The sequence below is a fragment of the Pleurodeles waltl genome, chromosome 3_1, assembly GCF_031143425.1.
Source record: "Pleurodeles waltl isolate 20211129_DDA chromosome 3_1, aPleWal1.hap1.20221129, whole genome shotgun sequence".
Taxonomy (NCBI): domain Eukaryota; kingdom Metazoa; phylum Chordata; class Amphibia; order Caudata; family Salamandridae; genus Pleurodeles; species Pleurodeles waltl.
The window spans coordinates 97,536,576-97,556,640 of record NC_090440.1 but is presented as its reverse complement, the minus strand read 5'-3'; the positions used below and the strand labels follow the sequence as shown (position 1 = coordinate 97,556,640).

The window sequence follows — 20,065 nt, the reverse complement described above, 5'->3', positions numbered from 1 at the left end:
AGAGGTTGAAACATCAGGATTATAGCCGGAATGTTCTGGACTCGCTTTTCCGGAGAATAAGCCCGAAACTGCACTGTGTCCAGAACAGCTCCAATGAAAGGGAGCGTATAAGAGGGAATCAGGTGTGACTTTGGCATGTTTATAGTGAACCCAATCAAATGCAGGAGGTTCGCTGTAGTCTGGTGGTGGGAGACAACAGTCTGGAACAAGTTCATCTTCAACAGCCAGTTGTCAAGGTAGGAGAAGACTGAAACTCCTAACCTGCGCAGATGAGCTGCAACCGCTACCATCACTTTTGTGAACACCCGATGGGCACTGATAAAGCTGAAGGGGAGCATGGTGAACTGAAAGTGCTTGTGACCTACCACGAATCGCAAGTAACGTCTGTGGGCTGGCAGGACGGGAATGTGGAAATAGGTGTCCTGCAATCCCATCGCTACCATCCTGTCTCCAGGGCAGACAGGACCTGAGCTAGAATTAGCATTTTGAACTTCTCCTTCTTGAGGAATAGACTGAGGAACCGAGATCTAGGATAGGGTGATGGCCTGTGTCCTTTTTGGGCACCAGAAAGTAGCTGGAATAACAACCACAAACTAATTCTGGTACAGTGACCCTCTCTATAGTGCCCTTGGCCAAGAGAGCCATGTCTTCCTCGCAGAGAAGTGCCAAATGATCCTCAGATGATTGAAAGATGGTGGCATGGTCAGAGGGGAAGTCTTGCAGGGGAGGGAGTAGCATCTTCGGACAATTTGCAACACCCACCGGTCCATGGTCATAGATTCCCAGTGGGGCAGGTGATGGCGAATCCTGCCGCCAACTGGTCCACAATATTCCAACGGACTACGAAGGCTTGGAGGCAGTGGAGGGGGCGGGGGTGGACTGGGTGGACCGCTGGCTCCCTGATCCACAAGCAGGTGGGATCCAGTGACCGCGCAGAGGCTGCGAAGCATGAGTGGGTTGGAAATGAACGCGGCTGGGTTCATTTAGGCTCATGAAGGTGAGTACCATGAAACCAACCCTGGTGCTAACATTCATGAGATTATGGATATGATGAAGATCGAAAAAATGAATACTATGCTTACCGTTGCGGAGTTCGTGTGCTTCCTCGAGTAAGGCGAGGAGTGGTCTGTGGACAATTATATACATATATACACATATATATATATATGTGTATATATATATATATATATGGAAAATGTCACTTACCCAGTGTACATCTGTTCGTGGCATGTTGCGCTGCAGATTCACATGCTGTGCACATCCCGCCATCTAGTGTTGGGCTCGGAGTGTTACAAGTTGTTTTTCTTCGAAGAAGTCTTTTTCGAGTCACGAGATCGAGGGACTCCTCCCCTTTCGGCTCCATTGCGCATGGGCGTCGACTCCATCTTAGATTGTTTTCCCCGCAGAGGGTGAGGTAGGAGTTGTGTATATAGTAATAGTGCCCATGCAATGGAGTAAATATGTATGTACATAATGTGTTTAAAAGTGATATATTTACAAATTTACAAATGTACAAGTCTAATTTTTTCTCAACTTAAAACGGCTACAGGCTCCCGGGGAGGTGGGAGGGCGCATGTGAATCTGCAGCGTCTCATGCCACGAACAGATGTACACTGGGTAAGTGACATTTTCCGTTCAATGGCATGTGTAGCTGCAGATACACATGCTGTGCATAGACTAGTAAGCAGTTATCTCCCCAAAAGCGGTGCTTTAGCCTGTAGGAGTTGAAGTTGTTTGAAATAAAGTCCGTAATACTGCTCGTCCTACTGTGGCTTGCTGTGTTGTTAACACATCCACGCAGTAATGCTTGGTAAATGTATGAGGCGTAGACCATGTGGCTGCCTTACAGATTTCAGTCATTGGTATGTTTCCTAGAAGGTAGCACCTTTCTTTCTAGTTGAGTGTGCCTTTGGTGTAATAGGCAGTTCTCTTTTTGCTTTTATATAACAGGTTTGAATACATTTAACTATCCATCTGGCAATGCCTTGTTTGGATATTGGATTCCCTGTTTGAGGTTTTTGGAATGCAACAAACAATTGTTTTGTTTTGCGAATTTGTTTTGTTATATCTATGTAGTACATTAGTGCCCTTTTAATGTCTAATGTATGTAATGCTCTCTCAGCTACAGAATCTGGTTCTGGAAAGAATACTGGGAGTTCCACTGTTTGATTTAAGTGGAACGGTGATATGACCTTAGGTAAGAATTTAGGATTTGTTCGTAGAACTACTTTATGTTTGTGTATCTGAATAAAGGGTTCTTGTATAGTAAATGCTTGTATTTCACTTACTCTTCTGAGAGATTTGATAGCTATCAGAAATGCTAGTTTCCATGTTAAGTACTGTATCTCACATGAGTGCATGGGTTCAAAAGGTGGACCCATAAGTTGTGTTAACACAATGTTGAGGTTCCACGAAGGAACTGGTGGTGTTCTTGGTGGGATAATTCTTTTCAGATCCTACATAAATGCTTTTATGACTGGGATCCTGAATAATGAAGTTGAGTGCGTAATTTGCAGATAATCTGAAATTGCGGTGAGATGTATTTTAATGGATGAAAAGGCTAACTTTGACTTTTGTAAGTGTAGTAGGTAGCTTACGATGTTTTTAGCAGATGCGTGTAATGGTTGAATTTGATTATTATGGCAGTAATAAACAAATCTTTTCCACTTATTTGCATAGCAATGTCTTGTGGTTGGTTTTCTAGCTTGTTTTATGACCTCCATACATTCCTGTGTAAGGTCTAGATGTCCGAATTCTAAGACTTCAGGAGCCAAATTGCTAGAATCAGCGATGCTGCATTTGGATGCCTGATCTGTTGTTTGTGTTGAGTTAACAGATCTGGTCTGTTTGGTAGTTTGCTATGGGGCACTACTGAGAGGTCTAGTAGTGTTGTGTACCAAGGTTGTCATGCCCAAGTTGGCGCTATTAGTATGAGTTTGTTTTGCCTCAATTTGTTTACTAGATATGGAAGGAGTGGGAGAGGGGGAAAAGCGTATGCAAATATCCCTGACCAACTCATCCATAACGCATTGCCCTGAGAGTGAGCCTGTGGGTACCTGGATGCGAAGTTTTGGCATTTTGCGGTTTCTTTTGTTGCAAATAGGTCTATTTGCGGTGTTCCCCACCTTTGGAAGTAAGTCTTTAGTATTTGGGGATGAATTTCCCATTCGTGGATCTGTTGGTAATCCCGAGAGAGATTGTCTGCTAACTGGTTTTGAATTCCAGGTATGAACTGCGCTATTAGGCGAATGTGGTTGTGAATCGCCCAATGCCATATTTTCTGTGACAAGAGACACAACTGTGTCGAGTGTGTTCCTCCCTGTTTGTTCAGATAATACATTGTGGTCATGTTGTCTGTTTTGACAAGAATGTGTTTGTGAGTTATTATAGGTTGAAATGCTTTCAGCGCTAGAAATACTGTAAGTGATTTATGTGAAGCGGTCTCTGCTGAGTGTCCCATTGTCCTGGATGCTGTGTTGGTGAGGTGTGCTCCCCACCCTATCATGGAGGCATCTGTTGTGATTACGTATTGAGGCACTGGGTCTTGAAAAGGCCGCCCTCTGTTTAAATTTATAGTGTTCCACCATTGAAGCAAGGTGTATGTTTGGAGGTCTATCAACACTAGATCTTGAAGTTGACCCTGTGCTTGTGACCATTGTGATGCTAGGCACTGTTGTAAGGGCCGCATGTGCAATCTTGCGTTTGGGACTATGGCTTTGCATGAGGACATCATGCCTAGTAGCTTCATCACTAATTTCACCTGTAACTTTTGTTTTGGGTGCATGGCTTGTATTACGTTTTGAAATGCCTGTACCCTTTGTGGACTTGGAGTGGCAATCCCTTTTGTTGTGTTGATTGTTGCTCCTAAGTATTGTTGTATTTGACACGGCTGTAGGTGTGATTTGTTGTAGCTGAGTGAGAAACCTAGCTTGTGAAGGGTTTCTATGACATACTTTGTGTGTTGTGAACACCGTTCTTGCGTATTGGTTTTGATTAACCAATCGTCTAGGTACGGGAACACATGTATTTGCTGCTTTCTGATATTAGCTGCCACTACTGCCAGGCATTTTGTGAAAACTCTTGGCGCTGTTGTTATCCCGAATGGCAACACTTTGAACTGGTAATGTACCCCTTGGTTTACAAGTACTTTCTGTGGGAAGGATGTATAGGTATATGGAAATTCGCATCCTTGAGGTCTAGTGTTGTCATGTAGTCTTGTTGTTTGAGCAATGGGATCACGTCTTGCAGTGTCACCATGTGAAAGTGATCTGATTTGATGTATATGTTTAATGTTCTGAGATCTAGTATAGGTCTTGGAGTTTTGTCTTTTTTGGGTATGAGAAAGTACAGGGAGTAAACTCCTGTTCCTTTCTGATGAATTGGTACTAGCTCTATTGCATCTTTTTGCAACAACGCTTGGATCTCTAGTTGTAAGAAATCCATGTGTTGTTTGGACATGGTGTGTGTTTTCAGTGGGACATTTGCAGGGAATTGTAGAAATTCTATGCAATAACCATGTTGGATAATGGCTAGGACCCACGTGTCTGTTGTTATTTCTTCCCAGTTGTTGTAGAAATTGGTTAGTCTCCCCCCCACTGGTGTTATGTGTTGGGGATTTGTGACGTTGAAGTCACTGTTTATTTTGTGTAGTTTTGGGACTCTGGAACTTCCCTCTACTCTTTGGGAACTGTCCTCCTCTGTATTGTCCCCGAAAACTTCCCCGCTGATATTGACTTTGAGAAGGGGGTCTTGTTTGTGAGGGTTCTGTGCTCTGTCCCCGAAACCCCCCTCGAAAATGTGATTTCCGAAATGTGCGGAGTAGAGTGCGCCCATGGCTTTGGCCGTTAAGTTTTTCGATAGCAGTGTCCACCTCCGGCCCAAACTGCTGTCCGTTAAAGGGCATATTCAGGACCGCTTGTTGTATTTCCGGCTTGAATCCTGAGGTTCGTAGCCATGCGTGCCTCCTTATGGTCACTGCTGTATTTACAGTCCTAGCAGCTGTGTCGGCTGCATCCATTGCTGAACGTATCTGATTGTTCGAGATACTCTGGCCTTCCTCCACCACTTGTTGTGCTCTTTTTTGGAACTCTTTGGGCAGGTGTTCTATGAAATGTTGCATTTCGTCCAAATGAGCCCTATCATATCTCGCCAGCAATGCCTGTGAGTTGGCAATGCGCCATTGGTTGCCTGCCTGTGCCGCAACCCTTTTCCCTGCTGCGCCGAACTTGCGACTTTCTTTGTCTGGAGGTGGGGCATCTCCTGAGGTGTGTGAGTTCGCCCTTTTGCGAGCTGCTCCTACTACCACTGAGTATGGTGTTAATTGCTGCGTGATGTAGACAGGGTCTGTTGGTGGCGGTTTGTACTTTTTCTCCACCCTTGGAGTAATGGCCCTGCCCTTCACAGGCTCCTGAAACACTTGTTTGGAGTGTTTGAGCATTCCTGGTAACATAGGGAGACAGTGTATTAAAGAGAAACTCATCCTCTATAGGTTCTGCGTGCAGGGTGACATTATGAAACGCAGCTGCTCTGGACACCACCTGTGTGTAGGCAGTGCTGTCCTCAGGTGGTGACGGTCTCGCTGGATAACAGTCGAGACTGTAATCTGATACAGGCGCATCATAAAGATCCCATGTGTCGGGATCATCCTGACTCATCCCTGTATGAGTTGGGGACTGCATCATTGGTGGAGTGGCTACCGGTGATGGTTGTGGTGAGCGTTGTGGAGATGGTGGCGGAGTCACTTGTCTTGCCACCTTTGCCTGTGGCTGCTTGTCTTTCTCTTAAAAGGCAAGTTTTCTTTTCATTCGGATTGGAGGGAGAGTACTGATCTTCCCTGTGTCTTTTTGAATGTGGAGCCTTCTTTGAGTGTAATCTGGCTCCACTGCTTCTAGTTCCTGTCTGAATCTGTGTCCTTGCATCTGTGAGGACAGGCCCTGTTCCTCTGTGTAGGAACTCGATTTCGGTTCCGAAGCCATATGTTTCGGTATGGAAACTTTTTCGGCAGTCTTTTTTCGGATCCGAAGACACTTTTTTGATTTTCGGCGTGCTGATCTCTCGATGCCGACTCATTTCGGTGCCGCCCTCTCGGTGTCGAGATTGCTCTGACCCGGTGTTTCTGGGTCGAGTCTGCTCTGTGCCGGTATCTCGACCGGAGTCAGATGACTTCGACACATGCGTGCCCTTTTTCGGTGCCGATGGTCGGTCACCTATTTTTCGGGTTAAGCCATGGCCTGCTGGCGGTGGCGTCCCCTGGGCTTTAGCGGTTTTTCCGTGAGTTTTGTGTTGTGACGTCTTACTCACGGTTTTCGGCGTCTGTTCGGGATCGACCTCGTCCTAGTCCGAATCCGCGATGGAGAATGTTTCTTCCTCTTCCTCCAAGTGTTGTTGTCCTGTCGGCGCCGACGCCATTTGTAGTCTTCTTGCTCTTCGGTCTCTTGACGTCTTCCTCGACCGAAATGCTCGACAGGCCTCACAGGTATCCTCTTTGTGTTCTGGAGACAAACACAAATTACAGACCAGATGCTGATCTGTATAAGGATACTTGTTGTGACATTCGGGGCAGAAGCGGAATGGGGTCCGTTCCATTAGCCTTGAAGAAGCACGTGGTCGGGCCGACCAGGCCCCGCCGGGGAATTGAAAAACCCAAAGGGCCACCGGAGCTCTTCAAAATTCGGTGTCGATCTGTTGTAACTAACCTGATACCGAACGCAAACAATACCGTCGAATTTTCCGAGATTTTAACTAACTTTCCAAACCGAAACGCGGAGTGAAAAGGAACACATCCGAACCCGATGGCGGAAAGAAAACGATCTAAGATGGAGTCGACGCCCATGCGCAATGGAGCCGAAAGGGGAGGAGTCCCTCGATCTTGTGACTCGAAAAAGACTTCTTCGAAGAAAAACAACTTGTAACACTCCGAGCCCAACACTAGATGGCGGGATGTGAACAGCATGTGTATCTGCAGCTACACATGCCATTGAACATATATACACACACACACACACACACACACACACACACATACATACACACACAGGTGCAGTTCTAACACATTAACTAACCTTACTTACTGGGAATACAGGGTAACCTACTGGTTCCTCCTTGGCTTAATCAATCGGCACAGGGTTGCCAGAGTCTTCACCTAGTTATAGGCCCACTGACATGGAGAGCTTCAGACATGTGTGGGTAAGTTTTGTGCTATTCCTTTGTTGCTACAGCCCTTACGCCTAAAAGATCCATATGCCAAGAACAATAACTGTTGCATCAAAGCAATAGCGACAATGCTTGCAAGTAACAGAGGGAGGAAAAATACATTTGTTTGTCAAAATAACTGCAACCTGCTCTTCCTCCCAGTGAGAAGCTCAGCTTCATGAACTTGGTTTTACCCCACGAGCCTAACTTCCAAAAATAAACAAGAAAACAGTCCAAGGCATGGCTCCTATTCTTAACCCTTGCTAAACAAATAATCCCTAAAATTAAGGAAAGCAGCCTGTGTGAGTACCCTACACAACTCAGTAAAAACAGCTGCAAGTTTCAAAAATAATTCTAAGATCCACTACTCCCATTTCAACTAGAAAACAAGTTGAATGCCTGCGTTGTATTAGGGGAAACAGTGGAATGTGGATTCTGAATAAGGATACAGCTGTCCATCCTTTATCTGCATTCTGAAACAAACAAATTGGATTAGAGTTCCTCGCATGGTAGGAAAGACTAACGTTATTACATATTCAAAATAGTTTTTGTGTGTACTTGATGACAGCTCAATAGAAGTAGGCTAAACTTACCTGATTATGTCCATTGCTTGGTAAATGATTTCCGATTGGTCGACTCCAATAACCATCTTTGCTCCTGCTTTGGCAGCAAACATTGAAAGTATCCCAGTACCACAGCCAACATCTAAGACAACCTAAGAAGAATACAAAATAGACCAATTATTTCCTCATCACCATCACGTCGCTTTCTCTAAAAGAACGAAATGGTGGATAACCTGCATATCCCTAAAAAGTCCCACTCTTAATTTTCTATAGCACCTTCTCCAAAGTGTCTTACAGAACAATTTACATGCAAATGTATTAACTAATCGGTGCTCATTTACCTCATAAGGAATAAAGATTGAGTCAACAAAACTCTAAACTACAAAACACAAATCACTTGCAGATATTACAAATGAGCACTTATGTCTAAGCTGTGTTAGTAAGAAGCAAAACTCCACCTGGATCTAATAGCATTAGTATTTTTATTTAGTTGTGCTGTGCAGCTTTTTTAATCCATGTGCAATCTCATCATGATCGAAAAAGCAATAGGTATATGATCAAATTCACAAAATGTACTTGTGCGTGCACAAAATTTGCAAACATACAATATAAACTAAAAGTTCTCTGGAAAATATCTAAGGAGACAGAAGAACAGCCCGCAACGTATCGTAAACAAAAAAAGAGAACAAAGGTTTGGATGATGTAAAAAAATGCATTTCCCATCATTCAACCAAATTCCCCACAAATTCTTTCCAGGTACACAAGTGTTAATTTGAAGTCAGCTTTTTCTAACCTTGCCTTCTCCCCTGCTAAAGTCCACTGACAAGGGACTTCCCTAGTTTCAGGTAACTAAATTAATCGACGGGGGAAGAACAGAATTTAAGGCAGAAATACTGTGCATGCTTCCCATATGATAAGAGAATTGACAGAGAATAAAGAGGTCATGCGGCAAAAACATCACTTTATTAAAACCCAAGAAGACGGACATAACGACTTCAGTGAACTGAAAAATAAGTGGCAGAAATCAGACGAGAAGCTGCATGAAGGGAACTAAGCCAGATCCTTGCAAAGCCAGCAAGCAGAATTGCCATCATTTAACCTGAACGCTTAAACAGTCTCTTGAAGACATCTGCTGGCAGGATGATTTTGATGTCTGTCAACATCCTGAGCTAAAACGTGATACCTCTAATAAAGTTGTTCACAAGTTGTTTCAGGTGTGATCTGGTGTGTGCAAAAAGACCAAGAATTTCCCATTATTGAAAACAAGGTGAGAATAGGTTCAGATAGCAGTGCATCTTCAATGCACTCAAATCGCAACTAATGGGATTCTAGCCTTGTCCTCGTGCGTCTGCTCATAACATCCCACACAGAGGACCTCACCATCCTCCTTGCCACCCACTTAATTACAACATTGATGTCAGGTTGATCCAACGTATACACCTCTTGTCTGATTGTGCAATCATACAAACTATGTTGGACATCCCTCTGCCAATACACATTGCAACCTTGAAGATGAAATGAAACATCTATATTCATATTTTAACAAAATTGCTTGATATACTTTGCTTTTCATTTCCAGCTCATGCAACCAGAAATATATCAGTGGAGAAACACAGTCCCACATGTTAATTTTCGTGGGTCTCCTTAGTCTAGGGAAAGCAGACATGCTTGATTTTGCAATAGTTGGGAGCTTACCCATGAGGTAAATCAGTCAGAGTGCAGGTGGGTCAGAACCAATGAAGCCCCAATGCAGATGGGGCCCATTTCATTTAGTCTAAGACATTAATTACTCAGCCATGGGAAAACATACTGCATTATATTATTTTTAACATCTTGGGTGCAGACCCTCCACACACTTTGAATGGATAGCCAGAACAACACACAAACGGGATTTTCAAATGTTCTGAAACCTTTTCAAAATAAGGGTTTCCTCATTAGTCCTTCATGTGTAGGATCGTATCCCTACCAAAGGTTAACCAACATCCCCCAAAAAAGCATCAATTCCTCCAAGTCACCTGAGTGGAGGCAGCAAGCATGCAGGTGTTCCACTGAACTGTAGTGGCCCACAGGCAATAACCCAGGTGCAGTGCATCCAAGTAATTTCAGAAGCAACCCAAGTCACAATGCTCATTTGTTCTTTTCTTTTCTTTGGTTTCAGATGTTAACCTCAAGGCCGTACGAAATTATATTGCAACTGTATATTTTCAGTGTCTTTGCATCCTGAGGATTCGATCAATGGGCGACTGCCCTCCCATGGCCTGACTGACAGGCTGGGACATCACAGAGAACATGACGTTTTTCAAAGTTCTGCAAGGTTTCCCAAAACAAGGCTTTTCCTTTCAGACTTCCTCTTGTAGGTGCATTTCTCCACCAAAGGTTGTACCACATCTGTTTCCCTAGGTCTTCTTATTGTCAGGATACCAGTCACGGTGGTCCTTCCATTGGTGACAGGTGCCCATAGTTGATGCTCCGCATCGAGGCAATTTCAAAAGCAAATATATGTAAGATGTCAGTTTAAGGTACCTGTCCTTTGGTAGCATGTATTTGGCCATAAAGAAAGCTACCCCATCATCTGCCCACCCAAAAGATTTTAGCACTGTGTATAAGAGGTTAGTCGCTCTAACTGGCTGGATAGAACACTGCAATTAATTTACAGCCCCAGTATTTTATTTGGGGGGGGGGGGGAGAGAGGTTTACACCAAATATGTCTATGTAGCACATGGTTCTGTCTTTCTTTCTTCATGCAGACACAGGTAAGGTGGGCAAGTGGTTCCACATTTCTACCAATCCTTAATCTTTTATGTTTGGGATACGTACAGTGTACAGTTGTGAAAAGGGTCTTGTTTCTCCCTGTAAATAACAAAAGCCTTCCCTCAATATACAGGGAGTGCAGAATTATTAGGCAAATGAGTATTTTGACCACATCATCCTCTTTATGCATGTTGTCTTACTCCAAGCTGTATAGGCTCGAAAGCCTACTACCAATTAAGCATATTAGGTGATGTGCATCTCTGTAATGAGAAGGGGTGTGGTCTAATTACATCAACACCCTATATCAGGTGTGTATAATTATTAGGCAACTTCCTTTCCTTTGGCAAAATGGGTCAAAAGAAGGACTTGACAGGCTCAGAAAAGTAAAAAATAGTGAGATATCTTGCAGAGGGATGCAGCACTCTTAAAATTGCAAAGCTTCTGAATCGTGATCATCGAACAATCAAGCGTTTCATTCAAAATAGTCAACAGGGTCGCAAGAAGCGTGTGGAAAAACCAAGGCGCAAAATAACTGCCCATGAACTGAGAAAAGTCAAGCGTGCAGCTGCCACGATGCCACTTGGCACCAGTTTGGCCATATTTCAGAGCTGCAACATCACTGGAGTGCCCAAAAGCACAAGGTGTGCAATACTCAGAGACATGGCCAAGGTAAGAAAGGCTGAAAGACGACCACCACTGAACAAGACACACAAGCTGAAACGTCAAGACTGGGCCAAGAAATATCTCAAGACTGATTTTTCTAAGGTTTTATGGACTGATGAAATGAGAGTGAGTCTTGATGGGCCAGATGGATGGGCCCGTGGCTGGATTGGTAAAGGGCAGAGAGCTCCAGTCCGACTCAGACGCCAGCAAGGTGGAGGTGGAGTACTGGTTTGGGCTGGTATCATCAAAGATGAGCTTGGGGGGCCTTTTCGGGTTGAGGATGGAGTCAAGCTCAACTCCCAGTCCTACTGCCAGTTCCTGGAAGACACCTTCTTCAAGCAGTGGTACAGGAAGAAGTCTGCATCCTTCAAGAAAAACATGATTTTCATGCAGGACAATGCTCCATCACACGCGTCCAAGTACTCCACAGCGTGGCTGGCAAGAAAGGGTATAAAAGAAGGAAATCTAATGACATGGGCTCCTTGTTCACCTGATCTGAACCCCATTGAGAACCTGTGGTCCATCATCAAATGTGAGATTTACAAGGAGGGAAAACAGTACACCTCTCTGAACAGTGTCTGGGAGGCTGTGGTTGCTGCTGCACGCAATGTTGATGGTGAACAGATCAAAACACTGACAGAATCCATGGATGGCAGGCTTTTGAGTGTCCTTGCAAAGAAAGGTGGCTATATTGGTCACTGATTTGTTTTTGTTTTGTTTTTGAATGTCAGAAATGTATATTTGTGAATGTTGAGATGTTATATTGGTTTCACTGGTAATAATAAATAATTGAAATGGGTATATATTTTTTTTTGTTAAGTTGCCTAATAATTATGCACAGTAATAGTCACCTGCACACACAGATATCCCCCTAACATAGCTAAAACTAAAAACAAACTAAAAACTACGTCCAAAAATATTCAGCTTTGATATTAATGAGTTTTTTGGGTTCATTGAGAACATGGTTGTTGTTCAATAATAAAATGAATCCTCAAAAATACAACTTGCCTAATAATTCTGCACTCCCTGTAGTACCCTATTATTTGATCGCTAAAGTCTCCATTTTCTCCCTCACTCACATCCACTGTTCAGCTTTGCCAGCCAGACATCGAAGTGCAGGACATTTAAGAGTGTCTGAACTGAAAAGGGCTTGTACACATGGTGATTCCGTTTTACAATTGGGGACAGAAAGCCTCTACTGGCTTCTACTGCGAAATGATCGTATGGGCCAATGGCACGTGGTTTTTGTGGCCATGCACATCTGACCCATCTGATCCAAGACATTTATAAGCAATGAATTCTGAAGATGATGAGTTCTCTAACCAGGAACCAGTGTAGTAGTCGGTGTTCAGCTGAGATTGGCTTTCCATAGCAAAGACTGCAAACTGCTCACTTGGGGCCTTAGCAGTCTGGCCAGCGGGTTACTTGGAAGTGATGCATACAATAAACTACTGAAATCACGCCGGAAAGTGGCACATGCTCAGGTACCATAGCTTGGTTGTTTAAAATAAGAAAAGGTAATTGGAGTTTAAGCTAAGAGATGTTGTAAAAACCGCTTTTGGTTACTGCATATACTTTGCCCCCTCTGTCAACCTGCTTCTGATTCCTCCAATGCCTTGCTCTATGTGTCATCCATGTCGCTCCCCGGGCAACACTCTCATCCCTTAATGTCTCATGGCCTCTTGGTGGCTTCATCTCTAATGTGTCCGATGCCTCTCTGCCCTTTCCCACACTCCTCAGTCCATCTCCCTCCTTGCGCAGCTCCTCATCTGCTGTGCTACTAAGATCCATGACTCATCCAATGTGTGCCTTACTTTCCTTTCTGCACTCTTCACTATGCCTATTTCACTACTCTATCCCATGGGGTGCCCTGATGCTCCTCTTTCTTGAACCGTGCCCCTCTCTCCAATCCATTTAATATTTCCATGGGTCTCACTCATCTGTGTTGTCTTTCTTTACTATCCAATCCGTTGTTCCTTGGCCTTTAGTCCAAGCCAGTTTTGTTTAGTCACCTCTCATCCACCATGTGCAGTCCCCCTTTCCCCCATCCGTGGCATGTGTACAGTCTATCTTCTGTAGCTTCCCACTTGCTCATCCATTTTGTGCCTCCTCCTCGACTTTATCCCACGTTCCTGAAGCCCAAGACACTACATTTTCTTTGCAGACCTACAGTCTGTGTTTTATTAATTGCCACTGTGCATTGTTTCAGCCTACCGTGTTGGCTGTAATTCTTCATTTTATAGAAGGGTGGAAGCCTATTCATACCTTTAAGGAAACCGTGACAATTGTGTTGTGCTGTACCTTTCACACACTTTGTGAGCTGGTGTTGGAGATTGCTTTACTGTTTAAGGGGGGGGGGGGGTGAAACCCGACTAAAGCAACAATCACAGTTCTTTTTCAGGGTGAAACACAAGCAAACCGAAAAATAACTTATGCTTAATTCTCTGGTAGCTTGGCACAAAGCAGGCTTAACTTAGAGGCAAAATGTGAAGTATTTATGCACCACTTCAAAAATTAATAAAGTGAAAACAAAACTAGAGAAATTCCACACCAAATTAGAAAAGTAGAGTAAAATGTAATCAATAATTTGAGATCAAAAATAAAAAAAAATCCAATCAGTAGAACTGAAGATACGATTTCAAACTTTTAGGTAAAAATAGTGCCTAGAAGCACAAAGAGTCAACTGTGGTTTTGCGGTTGAGCTGGACCAAGATAATGTCTCAAGTTCGGGATGACTGCTATGGAGCGTTGACCGGATACAGAGACCAAATTAAGCCCACTGAACAAAGTACTTTAAATACAGGTTTGTGGAGCATTGCAAGATCCCACACTGAGGATGTGTCACTCAGCAGCGGTTCAGAGGAAGCTGCAGGACTGCGATGTGGAGCCCTGTGTCATCAGAGGATGGCGTTGACGAGGGGCTTGTGATGAAATGTCCCGTGTCAAAGAAGCATTGTGCAGCAGTGGTTCTGAAGAAGTTGCGAGGCTGTGAGATGATGCCTTTAACAAGGAACATGCAATGTGTAGGCCTGCGTCAAGGATGCGTAATGCAGAGGCGGTTCTGAGACGACTGCAGGCTGAGATGTGAGAGCCGGCATCGGGATGCGTTGCTTTGCGGCGGTTCTGAAGCAGAACTGTGAGGAGATGTGTCACACTGCGTCTGTTCTGCCCACAGGACCAAAGCTGGGATGGCACAGCACTTTAGCCCCCCTTCCACAGGTCCAGGACTGGGATAGCACCACTTGGGGAGTAGGAGTCAAAGCAGAGTCCAGGTGCTAGGTTCAGGTGGTTGGAGCCTTTTCTGTTCCTGAGGCTCTGATCAGAATGCCAGCCAAATAGACCTTGAAGTCACTCTGGTGGTCATGGGTTCAAGATGCAGGTCCAGTCTTTCTCACTCAGGCAGCAAGGCAGGAGAGTAGTAATCCTTCTTGCAGAGCAGTGCAGCAGTCATTCTGAGCCTTCCATACATCCAGAAGTGTACTGAAGGGTTGAGTCTGAGAGTCCACTATTTATATCTGGTGCCCATTTTGAAATAGAAGGTGGTTATGGAGGTCTCCGCCACCAGAAGCATCTGGAACTTCCTGCCTCCCTGTTCTGGACCCAGCTTGTCTGATGGCACAAAAGACAAGTGACAAACCATTTGTGAGTGTCCTCAGGCAGAGTCTTTGCGAAGTGCATGTGTGGTAGGTGACAGATCCTCCTCCTCGTCAAGTCAGAGAGGGCCCATCCGGCCAATAACTATTTCCCCTTTGTCTCACTGTCTGGGTGCAATTGAGAAAGTCCAACTGCCAGCTACACCTAGTCATGTATCCCAGGATACAGGCAGCATGCACCAAATGGTTTGACCAAGAAAATGGCAAATTTCCAAAAGTAGCATTTTCAGAATTATGATTTAAAATCCAACTTTACAATTAAAGGGGGCCTTTAATTACAGTACTTTAGACAACAACCTCAACATTCCTACCTGCTCCCAATCAAAAGTTACCACATAATAAATGTAATTGGTTAACCGGTTCTGTGCCTTGGACGAGATGATCTCGTCCAAGGCTACAGTTCCCCTGTGCCTTGGACGAGATCATCTCGTCCATGGCACAGGGGAACTTGGGGGCGCGCTAGCGCGCCCCCCGTGCACCCCCCTTCCCCCCCCCCAAAGTCGGGATGGAAGGGGAAGACCTTCCCCTTCCACCCCCGAACCCCCCCCCCCCCCCCCTGTGACGTCAGCGCGCGGATTTGTCACAGGGGCCTCCCTAGTCGCGCTGGAAGCTCTGCTTCCAGCGCGATTGAAAAAGAAATGCAAAAGCATTTCTTTTTCAATCACTTGGGAGGCCCGGAGGGGCTTCAAAGGGAAGGAAAAGTATTTCCTTCCCTTTGAAGTCCCTCCGAGGGTTTCAAAAGCCGGACTGCTTGCAATCCGGCTTTTGAAACCCCACTAGACACCAGGGATTTTTTTTTTTTATTGAAACTGACAAAAGGGAGCGACCCCTTGGGCAAGGGTCGCTCCCAGGGGGGGCATTTTTTTGAGAAGGCCTTTTCTGCCCGCAGGGGGGGGGCAGAAACCTCTAGGCACCAGGGACCATTTTTATTTTTATTTTTTATTTTTTATGTATCATTTCTTTTTTTTTTTGGTGGGGAGCGACCCCTTAGGCAAGGGTCGCTCCCCTTGGGGGAAAATTATATTTTGGCCATTTCCGGCCTATTTTGATGAGGCCAATCTGCCCCCAAGGGGGGTAGAAACCACTAGACACCAGGGAATTTTTTCTTTGTGTGAATTTCACGCAAAGGGAGCGACCCCTTAGGCAAGGGTCGCTCCCTGGGGGGGAGGGCAATTTATTTTAGGCCATTTCTGCCCCCCCTGGGGGAAGATCGGCCTATTATTAGGCCGATCTGCCCCCATGGAGGGCAGAAACCTCTAGGCGCCAGGGCAAATTTTTTTTGTGTGTTTTTTTTTTTTGTTGTTTCTTTTTTTAGAGATGGGGAGCGACCCATCAGGCAAGGGTCGCTCCCCTGGGGGGCAAATTGAATTTAGACCATTTCTGCCCCCCCTGGGGGCAGATTGGCCGATTTTAGGTCAATCTGCCCCCAAGGGGGCAGAAACCACTAGGCACCGGGGATTTGTTTTGTGGCGCCAATGTCACGCAGGGGGAGCGACCCCGTAGGCAAGGGTCGCTCCCGGGTGGGGTGGGGGTTGGGGTGGGCAAATTTATTTTAGGCCATTTCTGCCCCCCCAGGGGCAGATCGGCCTAATATTAGGCTGATCTGCCCCCCGGGGGGGGGGGGGGCAGAAACCTCTAGGCGCCAGGGCAATTTTTTTTTTTTTTTTTTTTTTTTTTTAGAGATGGGGAGCGACCCATCAGGCAAGGGTCGCTCCCCTTGGGGGGCAAATAGTATTTAGGCCATTTCTGCCCCCCTGGGGGCAGATTGGTCGATTTTAGGTCAATCTGCCCCCAAGGGGGCAGAAACCACTAGGCACCGGGGATTTGTTTTTTGGCGCCAATGTCACGCAGGGGGAGCGACCCCGTAGGCAAGGGTCGCTCCCGGGTGGGGTGGGGGTTGGGGGGGCAAATTTATTTTAGGCCATTTCTGCCCCCCCAGGGGCAGATCGGCCTAATATTAGGCTGATCTGCCCCAGGGGGGGGGGCAGAAACCTCTAGGCGCCATGGCAAATTTTTTTTTTTTTTTTTTTTAGAGATGGGGAGCGACCCATCAGGCAAGGGTCGCTCCCCTTGGGGGGCAAATAGTATTTAGGCCATTTCTGCCCCCCTGGGGGCAGATTGGTCGATTTTAGGTCAATCTGCCCCCAAGGGGGCAGAAACCACTAGGCACCGGGGATTTGTTATTTGGCGCCAATGTCACGCAGGGGGAGCGACCCCGTAGGCAAGGGTCGCTCCCGGGGGGGGGACAAATTTATTTTGGGCCATTTCTGCCCCCCCTGGGGGCAGATCGGCCTATTATTAGGCCGAACTGCCCCCAGGGGGGGGCAGAACCCTCAGGGCACCAAGGCAAATTTTTTTGTTGTGTTTTTTTTTTTGTTTGTTTGTTTTTTTCGAGATGGGGAGCGACCCATCAGGCAAGGGTCGCTCCCCTGGGGGGCAAATTGAATTTAGACCATTTCTGCCCCCCCTGGGGGCAGATTGGCCGATTTTAGGTCAATCTGCCCCCAAGGGGGCAGAAACCACTAGGCACCGGGGATTTGTTTTTTGGCGCCAATGTCACGCAGGGGGAGCGACCCCGTAGGCAAGGGTCGCTCCCGGGTGGGGTGGGGGTTGGGGTGGGCAAATTTATTTTAGGCCATTTCTGCCCCCCCAGGGGCAGATCGGCCTAATATTAGGCTGATCTGCCCCCCGGGGGGGGGGGGCAGAAACCTCTAGGCGCCAGGGCAATTTTTTTTTTTTTTTTTTTTTTTTTTTAGAGATGGGGAGCGACCCATCAGGCAAGGGTCGCTCCCCTTGGGGGGCAAATAGTATTTAGGCCATTTCTGCCCCCCTGGGGGCAGATTGGTCGATTTTAGGTCAATCTGCCCCCAAGGGGGCAGAAACCACTAGGCACCGGGGATTTGTTTTTTGGCGCCAATGTCACGCAGGGGGAGCGACCCCGTAGGCAAGGGTCGCTCCCGGGTGGGGTGGGGGTTGGGGGGGCAAATTTATTTTAGGCCATTTCTGCCCCCCCAGGGGCAGATCGGCCTAATATTAGGCTGATCTGCCCCAGGGGGGGGGGCAGAAACCTCTAGGCGCCATGGCAAATTTTTTTTTTTTTTTTTTTTAGAGATGGGGAGCGACCCATCAGGCAAGGGTCGCTCCCCTTGGGGGGCAAATAGTATTTAGGCCATTTCTGCCCCCCTGGGGGCAGATTGGTCGATTTTAGGTCAATCTGCCCCCAAGGGGGCAGAAACCACTAGGCACCGGGGATTTGTTATTTGGCGCCAATGTCACGCAGGGGGAGCGACCCCGTAGGCAAGGGTCGCTCCCGGGGGGGGGACAAATTTATTTTGGGCCATTTCTGCCCCCCCTGGGGGCAGATCGGCCTATTATTAGGCCGAACTGCCCCCAGGGGGGGGCAGAACCCTCAGGGCACCAAGGCAAATTTTTTTGTTGTGTTTTTTTTTTTGTTTGTTTGTTTTTTTCGAGATGGGGAGCGACCAATCAGGCAAGGGTCGCTCCCCTGGGGGGCAAATTGAATTTAGACCATTTCTGCCCCCCCTGGGGGCAGATTGGCCGATTTTAGGTCAATCTGCCCCCAAGGGGGCAGAAACCACTAGGCACCGGGGATTTGTTTTTTGGCGCCAATGTCACGCAGGGGGAGCGACCCCGTAGGCAAGGGTCGCTCCCGGGTGGGGTGGGGGTTGGGGGGGCAAATTTATTTTAGGCCATTTCTGCCCCCCCAGGGGCAGATCGGCCTAATATTAGGCTGATCTGTCCCCGGGGGGGGCAGAAACCTCTAGGAGCCAGGGCAAATTTTTTTTTTTTTTTTTTAGAGATGGGGAGCGACCCATCAGGCAAGGGTCGCTCCCCTTGGGGGGCAAATAGTATTTAGGCCATTTCTGCCCCCCTGGGGGCAGATTGGTCGATTTTAGGTCAATCTGCCCCCAAGGGGGCAGAAACCACTAGGCACCGGGGATTTGTTATTTGGCGCCAATGTCACGCAGGGGGAGCGACCCCGTAGGCAAGGGTCGCTCCCGGGGGGGGGGGACAAATTTATTTTAGGCCATTTCTGCCCCCCCTGGGGGCAGATCGGCCTATTATTAGGCCGAACTGCCCCCAGGGGGGGGCAGAACCCTCAGGGCACCAAGGCAAATTTTTTTGTTGTGTTTTTTTTTTTGTTTGTTTGTTTTTTTCGAGATGGGGAGCGACCCATCAGGCAAGGGTCGCTCCCCTGGGGGGCAAATTGAATTTAGACCATTTCTGCCCCCCCTGGGGGCAGATTGGCCGATTTTAGGTCAATCTGCCCCCAAGGGGGCAGAAACCACTAGGCACCGGGGATTTGTTTTTTGGCGCCAATGTCACGCAGGGGGAGCGACCCCGTAGGCAAGGGTCGCTCCCGGGTGGGGTGGGGGTTGGGGGGGCAAATTTATTTTAGGCCATTTCTGCCCCCCCAGGGGCAGATCGGCCTAATATTAGGCTGATCTGCCCCCGGGGGGGGGGGCAGAAACCTCTAGGCGCCAGGGCAAATTTTTTTTTTTTTTTTTTTTAGAGATGGGGAGCGACCCATCAGGCAAGGGTCGCTCCCCTTGGGGGGCAAATAGTATTTAGGCCATTTCTGCCCCCCTGGGGGCAGATTGGTCGATTTTAGGTCAATCTGCCCCCAAGGGGGCAGAAACCACTAGGCACCGGGGATTTGTTATTTGGCGCCAATGTCACGCAGAGGGAGCGACCCCGTAGGCAAGGGTCGCTCCCGGGGGGGGGACAAATTTATTTTAGGCCATTTCTGCCCCCCCTGGGGGCAGATCGGCCTATTATTAGGCCGAACTGCCCCCAGGGGGGGGCAGAACCCTCAGGGCACCAAGGCAAATTTTTTTGTTGTGTTTTTTTTTTTGTTTGTTTGTTTTTTTCGAGATGGGGAGCGACCCATCAGGCAAGGGTCGCTCCCCTGGGGGGCAAATTGAATTTAGACCATTTCTGCCCCCCCTGGGGGCAGATTGGCCGATTTTAGGTCAATCTGCCCCCAAGGGGGCAGAAACCACTAGGCACCGGGGATTTGTTTTGTGGCGCCAATGTCACGCAGGGGGAGCGACCCCGTAGGCAATGGACTAAGGGCAAATCTACAGGTAGGCACTTCGCAAAAAACACCTCTGTTTTCTCCCAAAATTTAGGATGTGTCCATGTTGCGCTTTGGGGTGTTTCCTGTCGCCGGCGCTAGGCCTACCCACGCAAGTGAGGTATCATTTTTATCGGCAGACTTGG

The 20,065-nt window shown here is 47.0% G+C and overlaps 1 protein-coding gene across 2 annotated transcripts in view; it reads right to left on the bottom strand.

Moving 5' to 3' along the window:
- Window positions 1-20,065, bottom strand: part of PRMT3 (protein arginine methyltransferase 3) — a 739,945-nt gene that overhangs the window by 532,979 nt on the left and 186,901 nt on the right. For both annotated transcript variants that reach the window (XM_069221933.1, XM_069221934.1), the window contains exon 9: window positions 7,785-7,906. In XM_069221933.1, coding sequence (XP_069078034.1) covers window positions 7,785-7,906 — 122 coding nt within the window. The remainder of the gene's footprint in view (window positions 1-7,784; window positions 7,907-20,065) is intronic.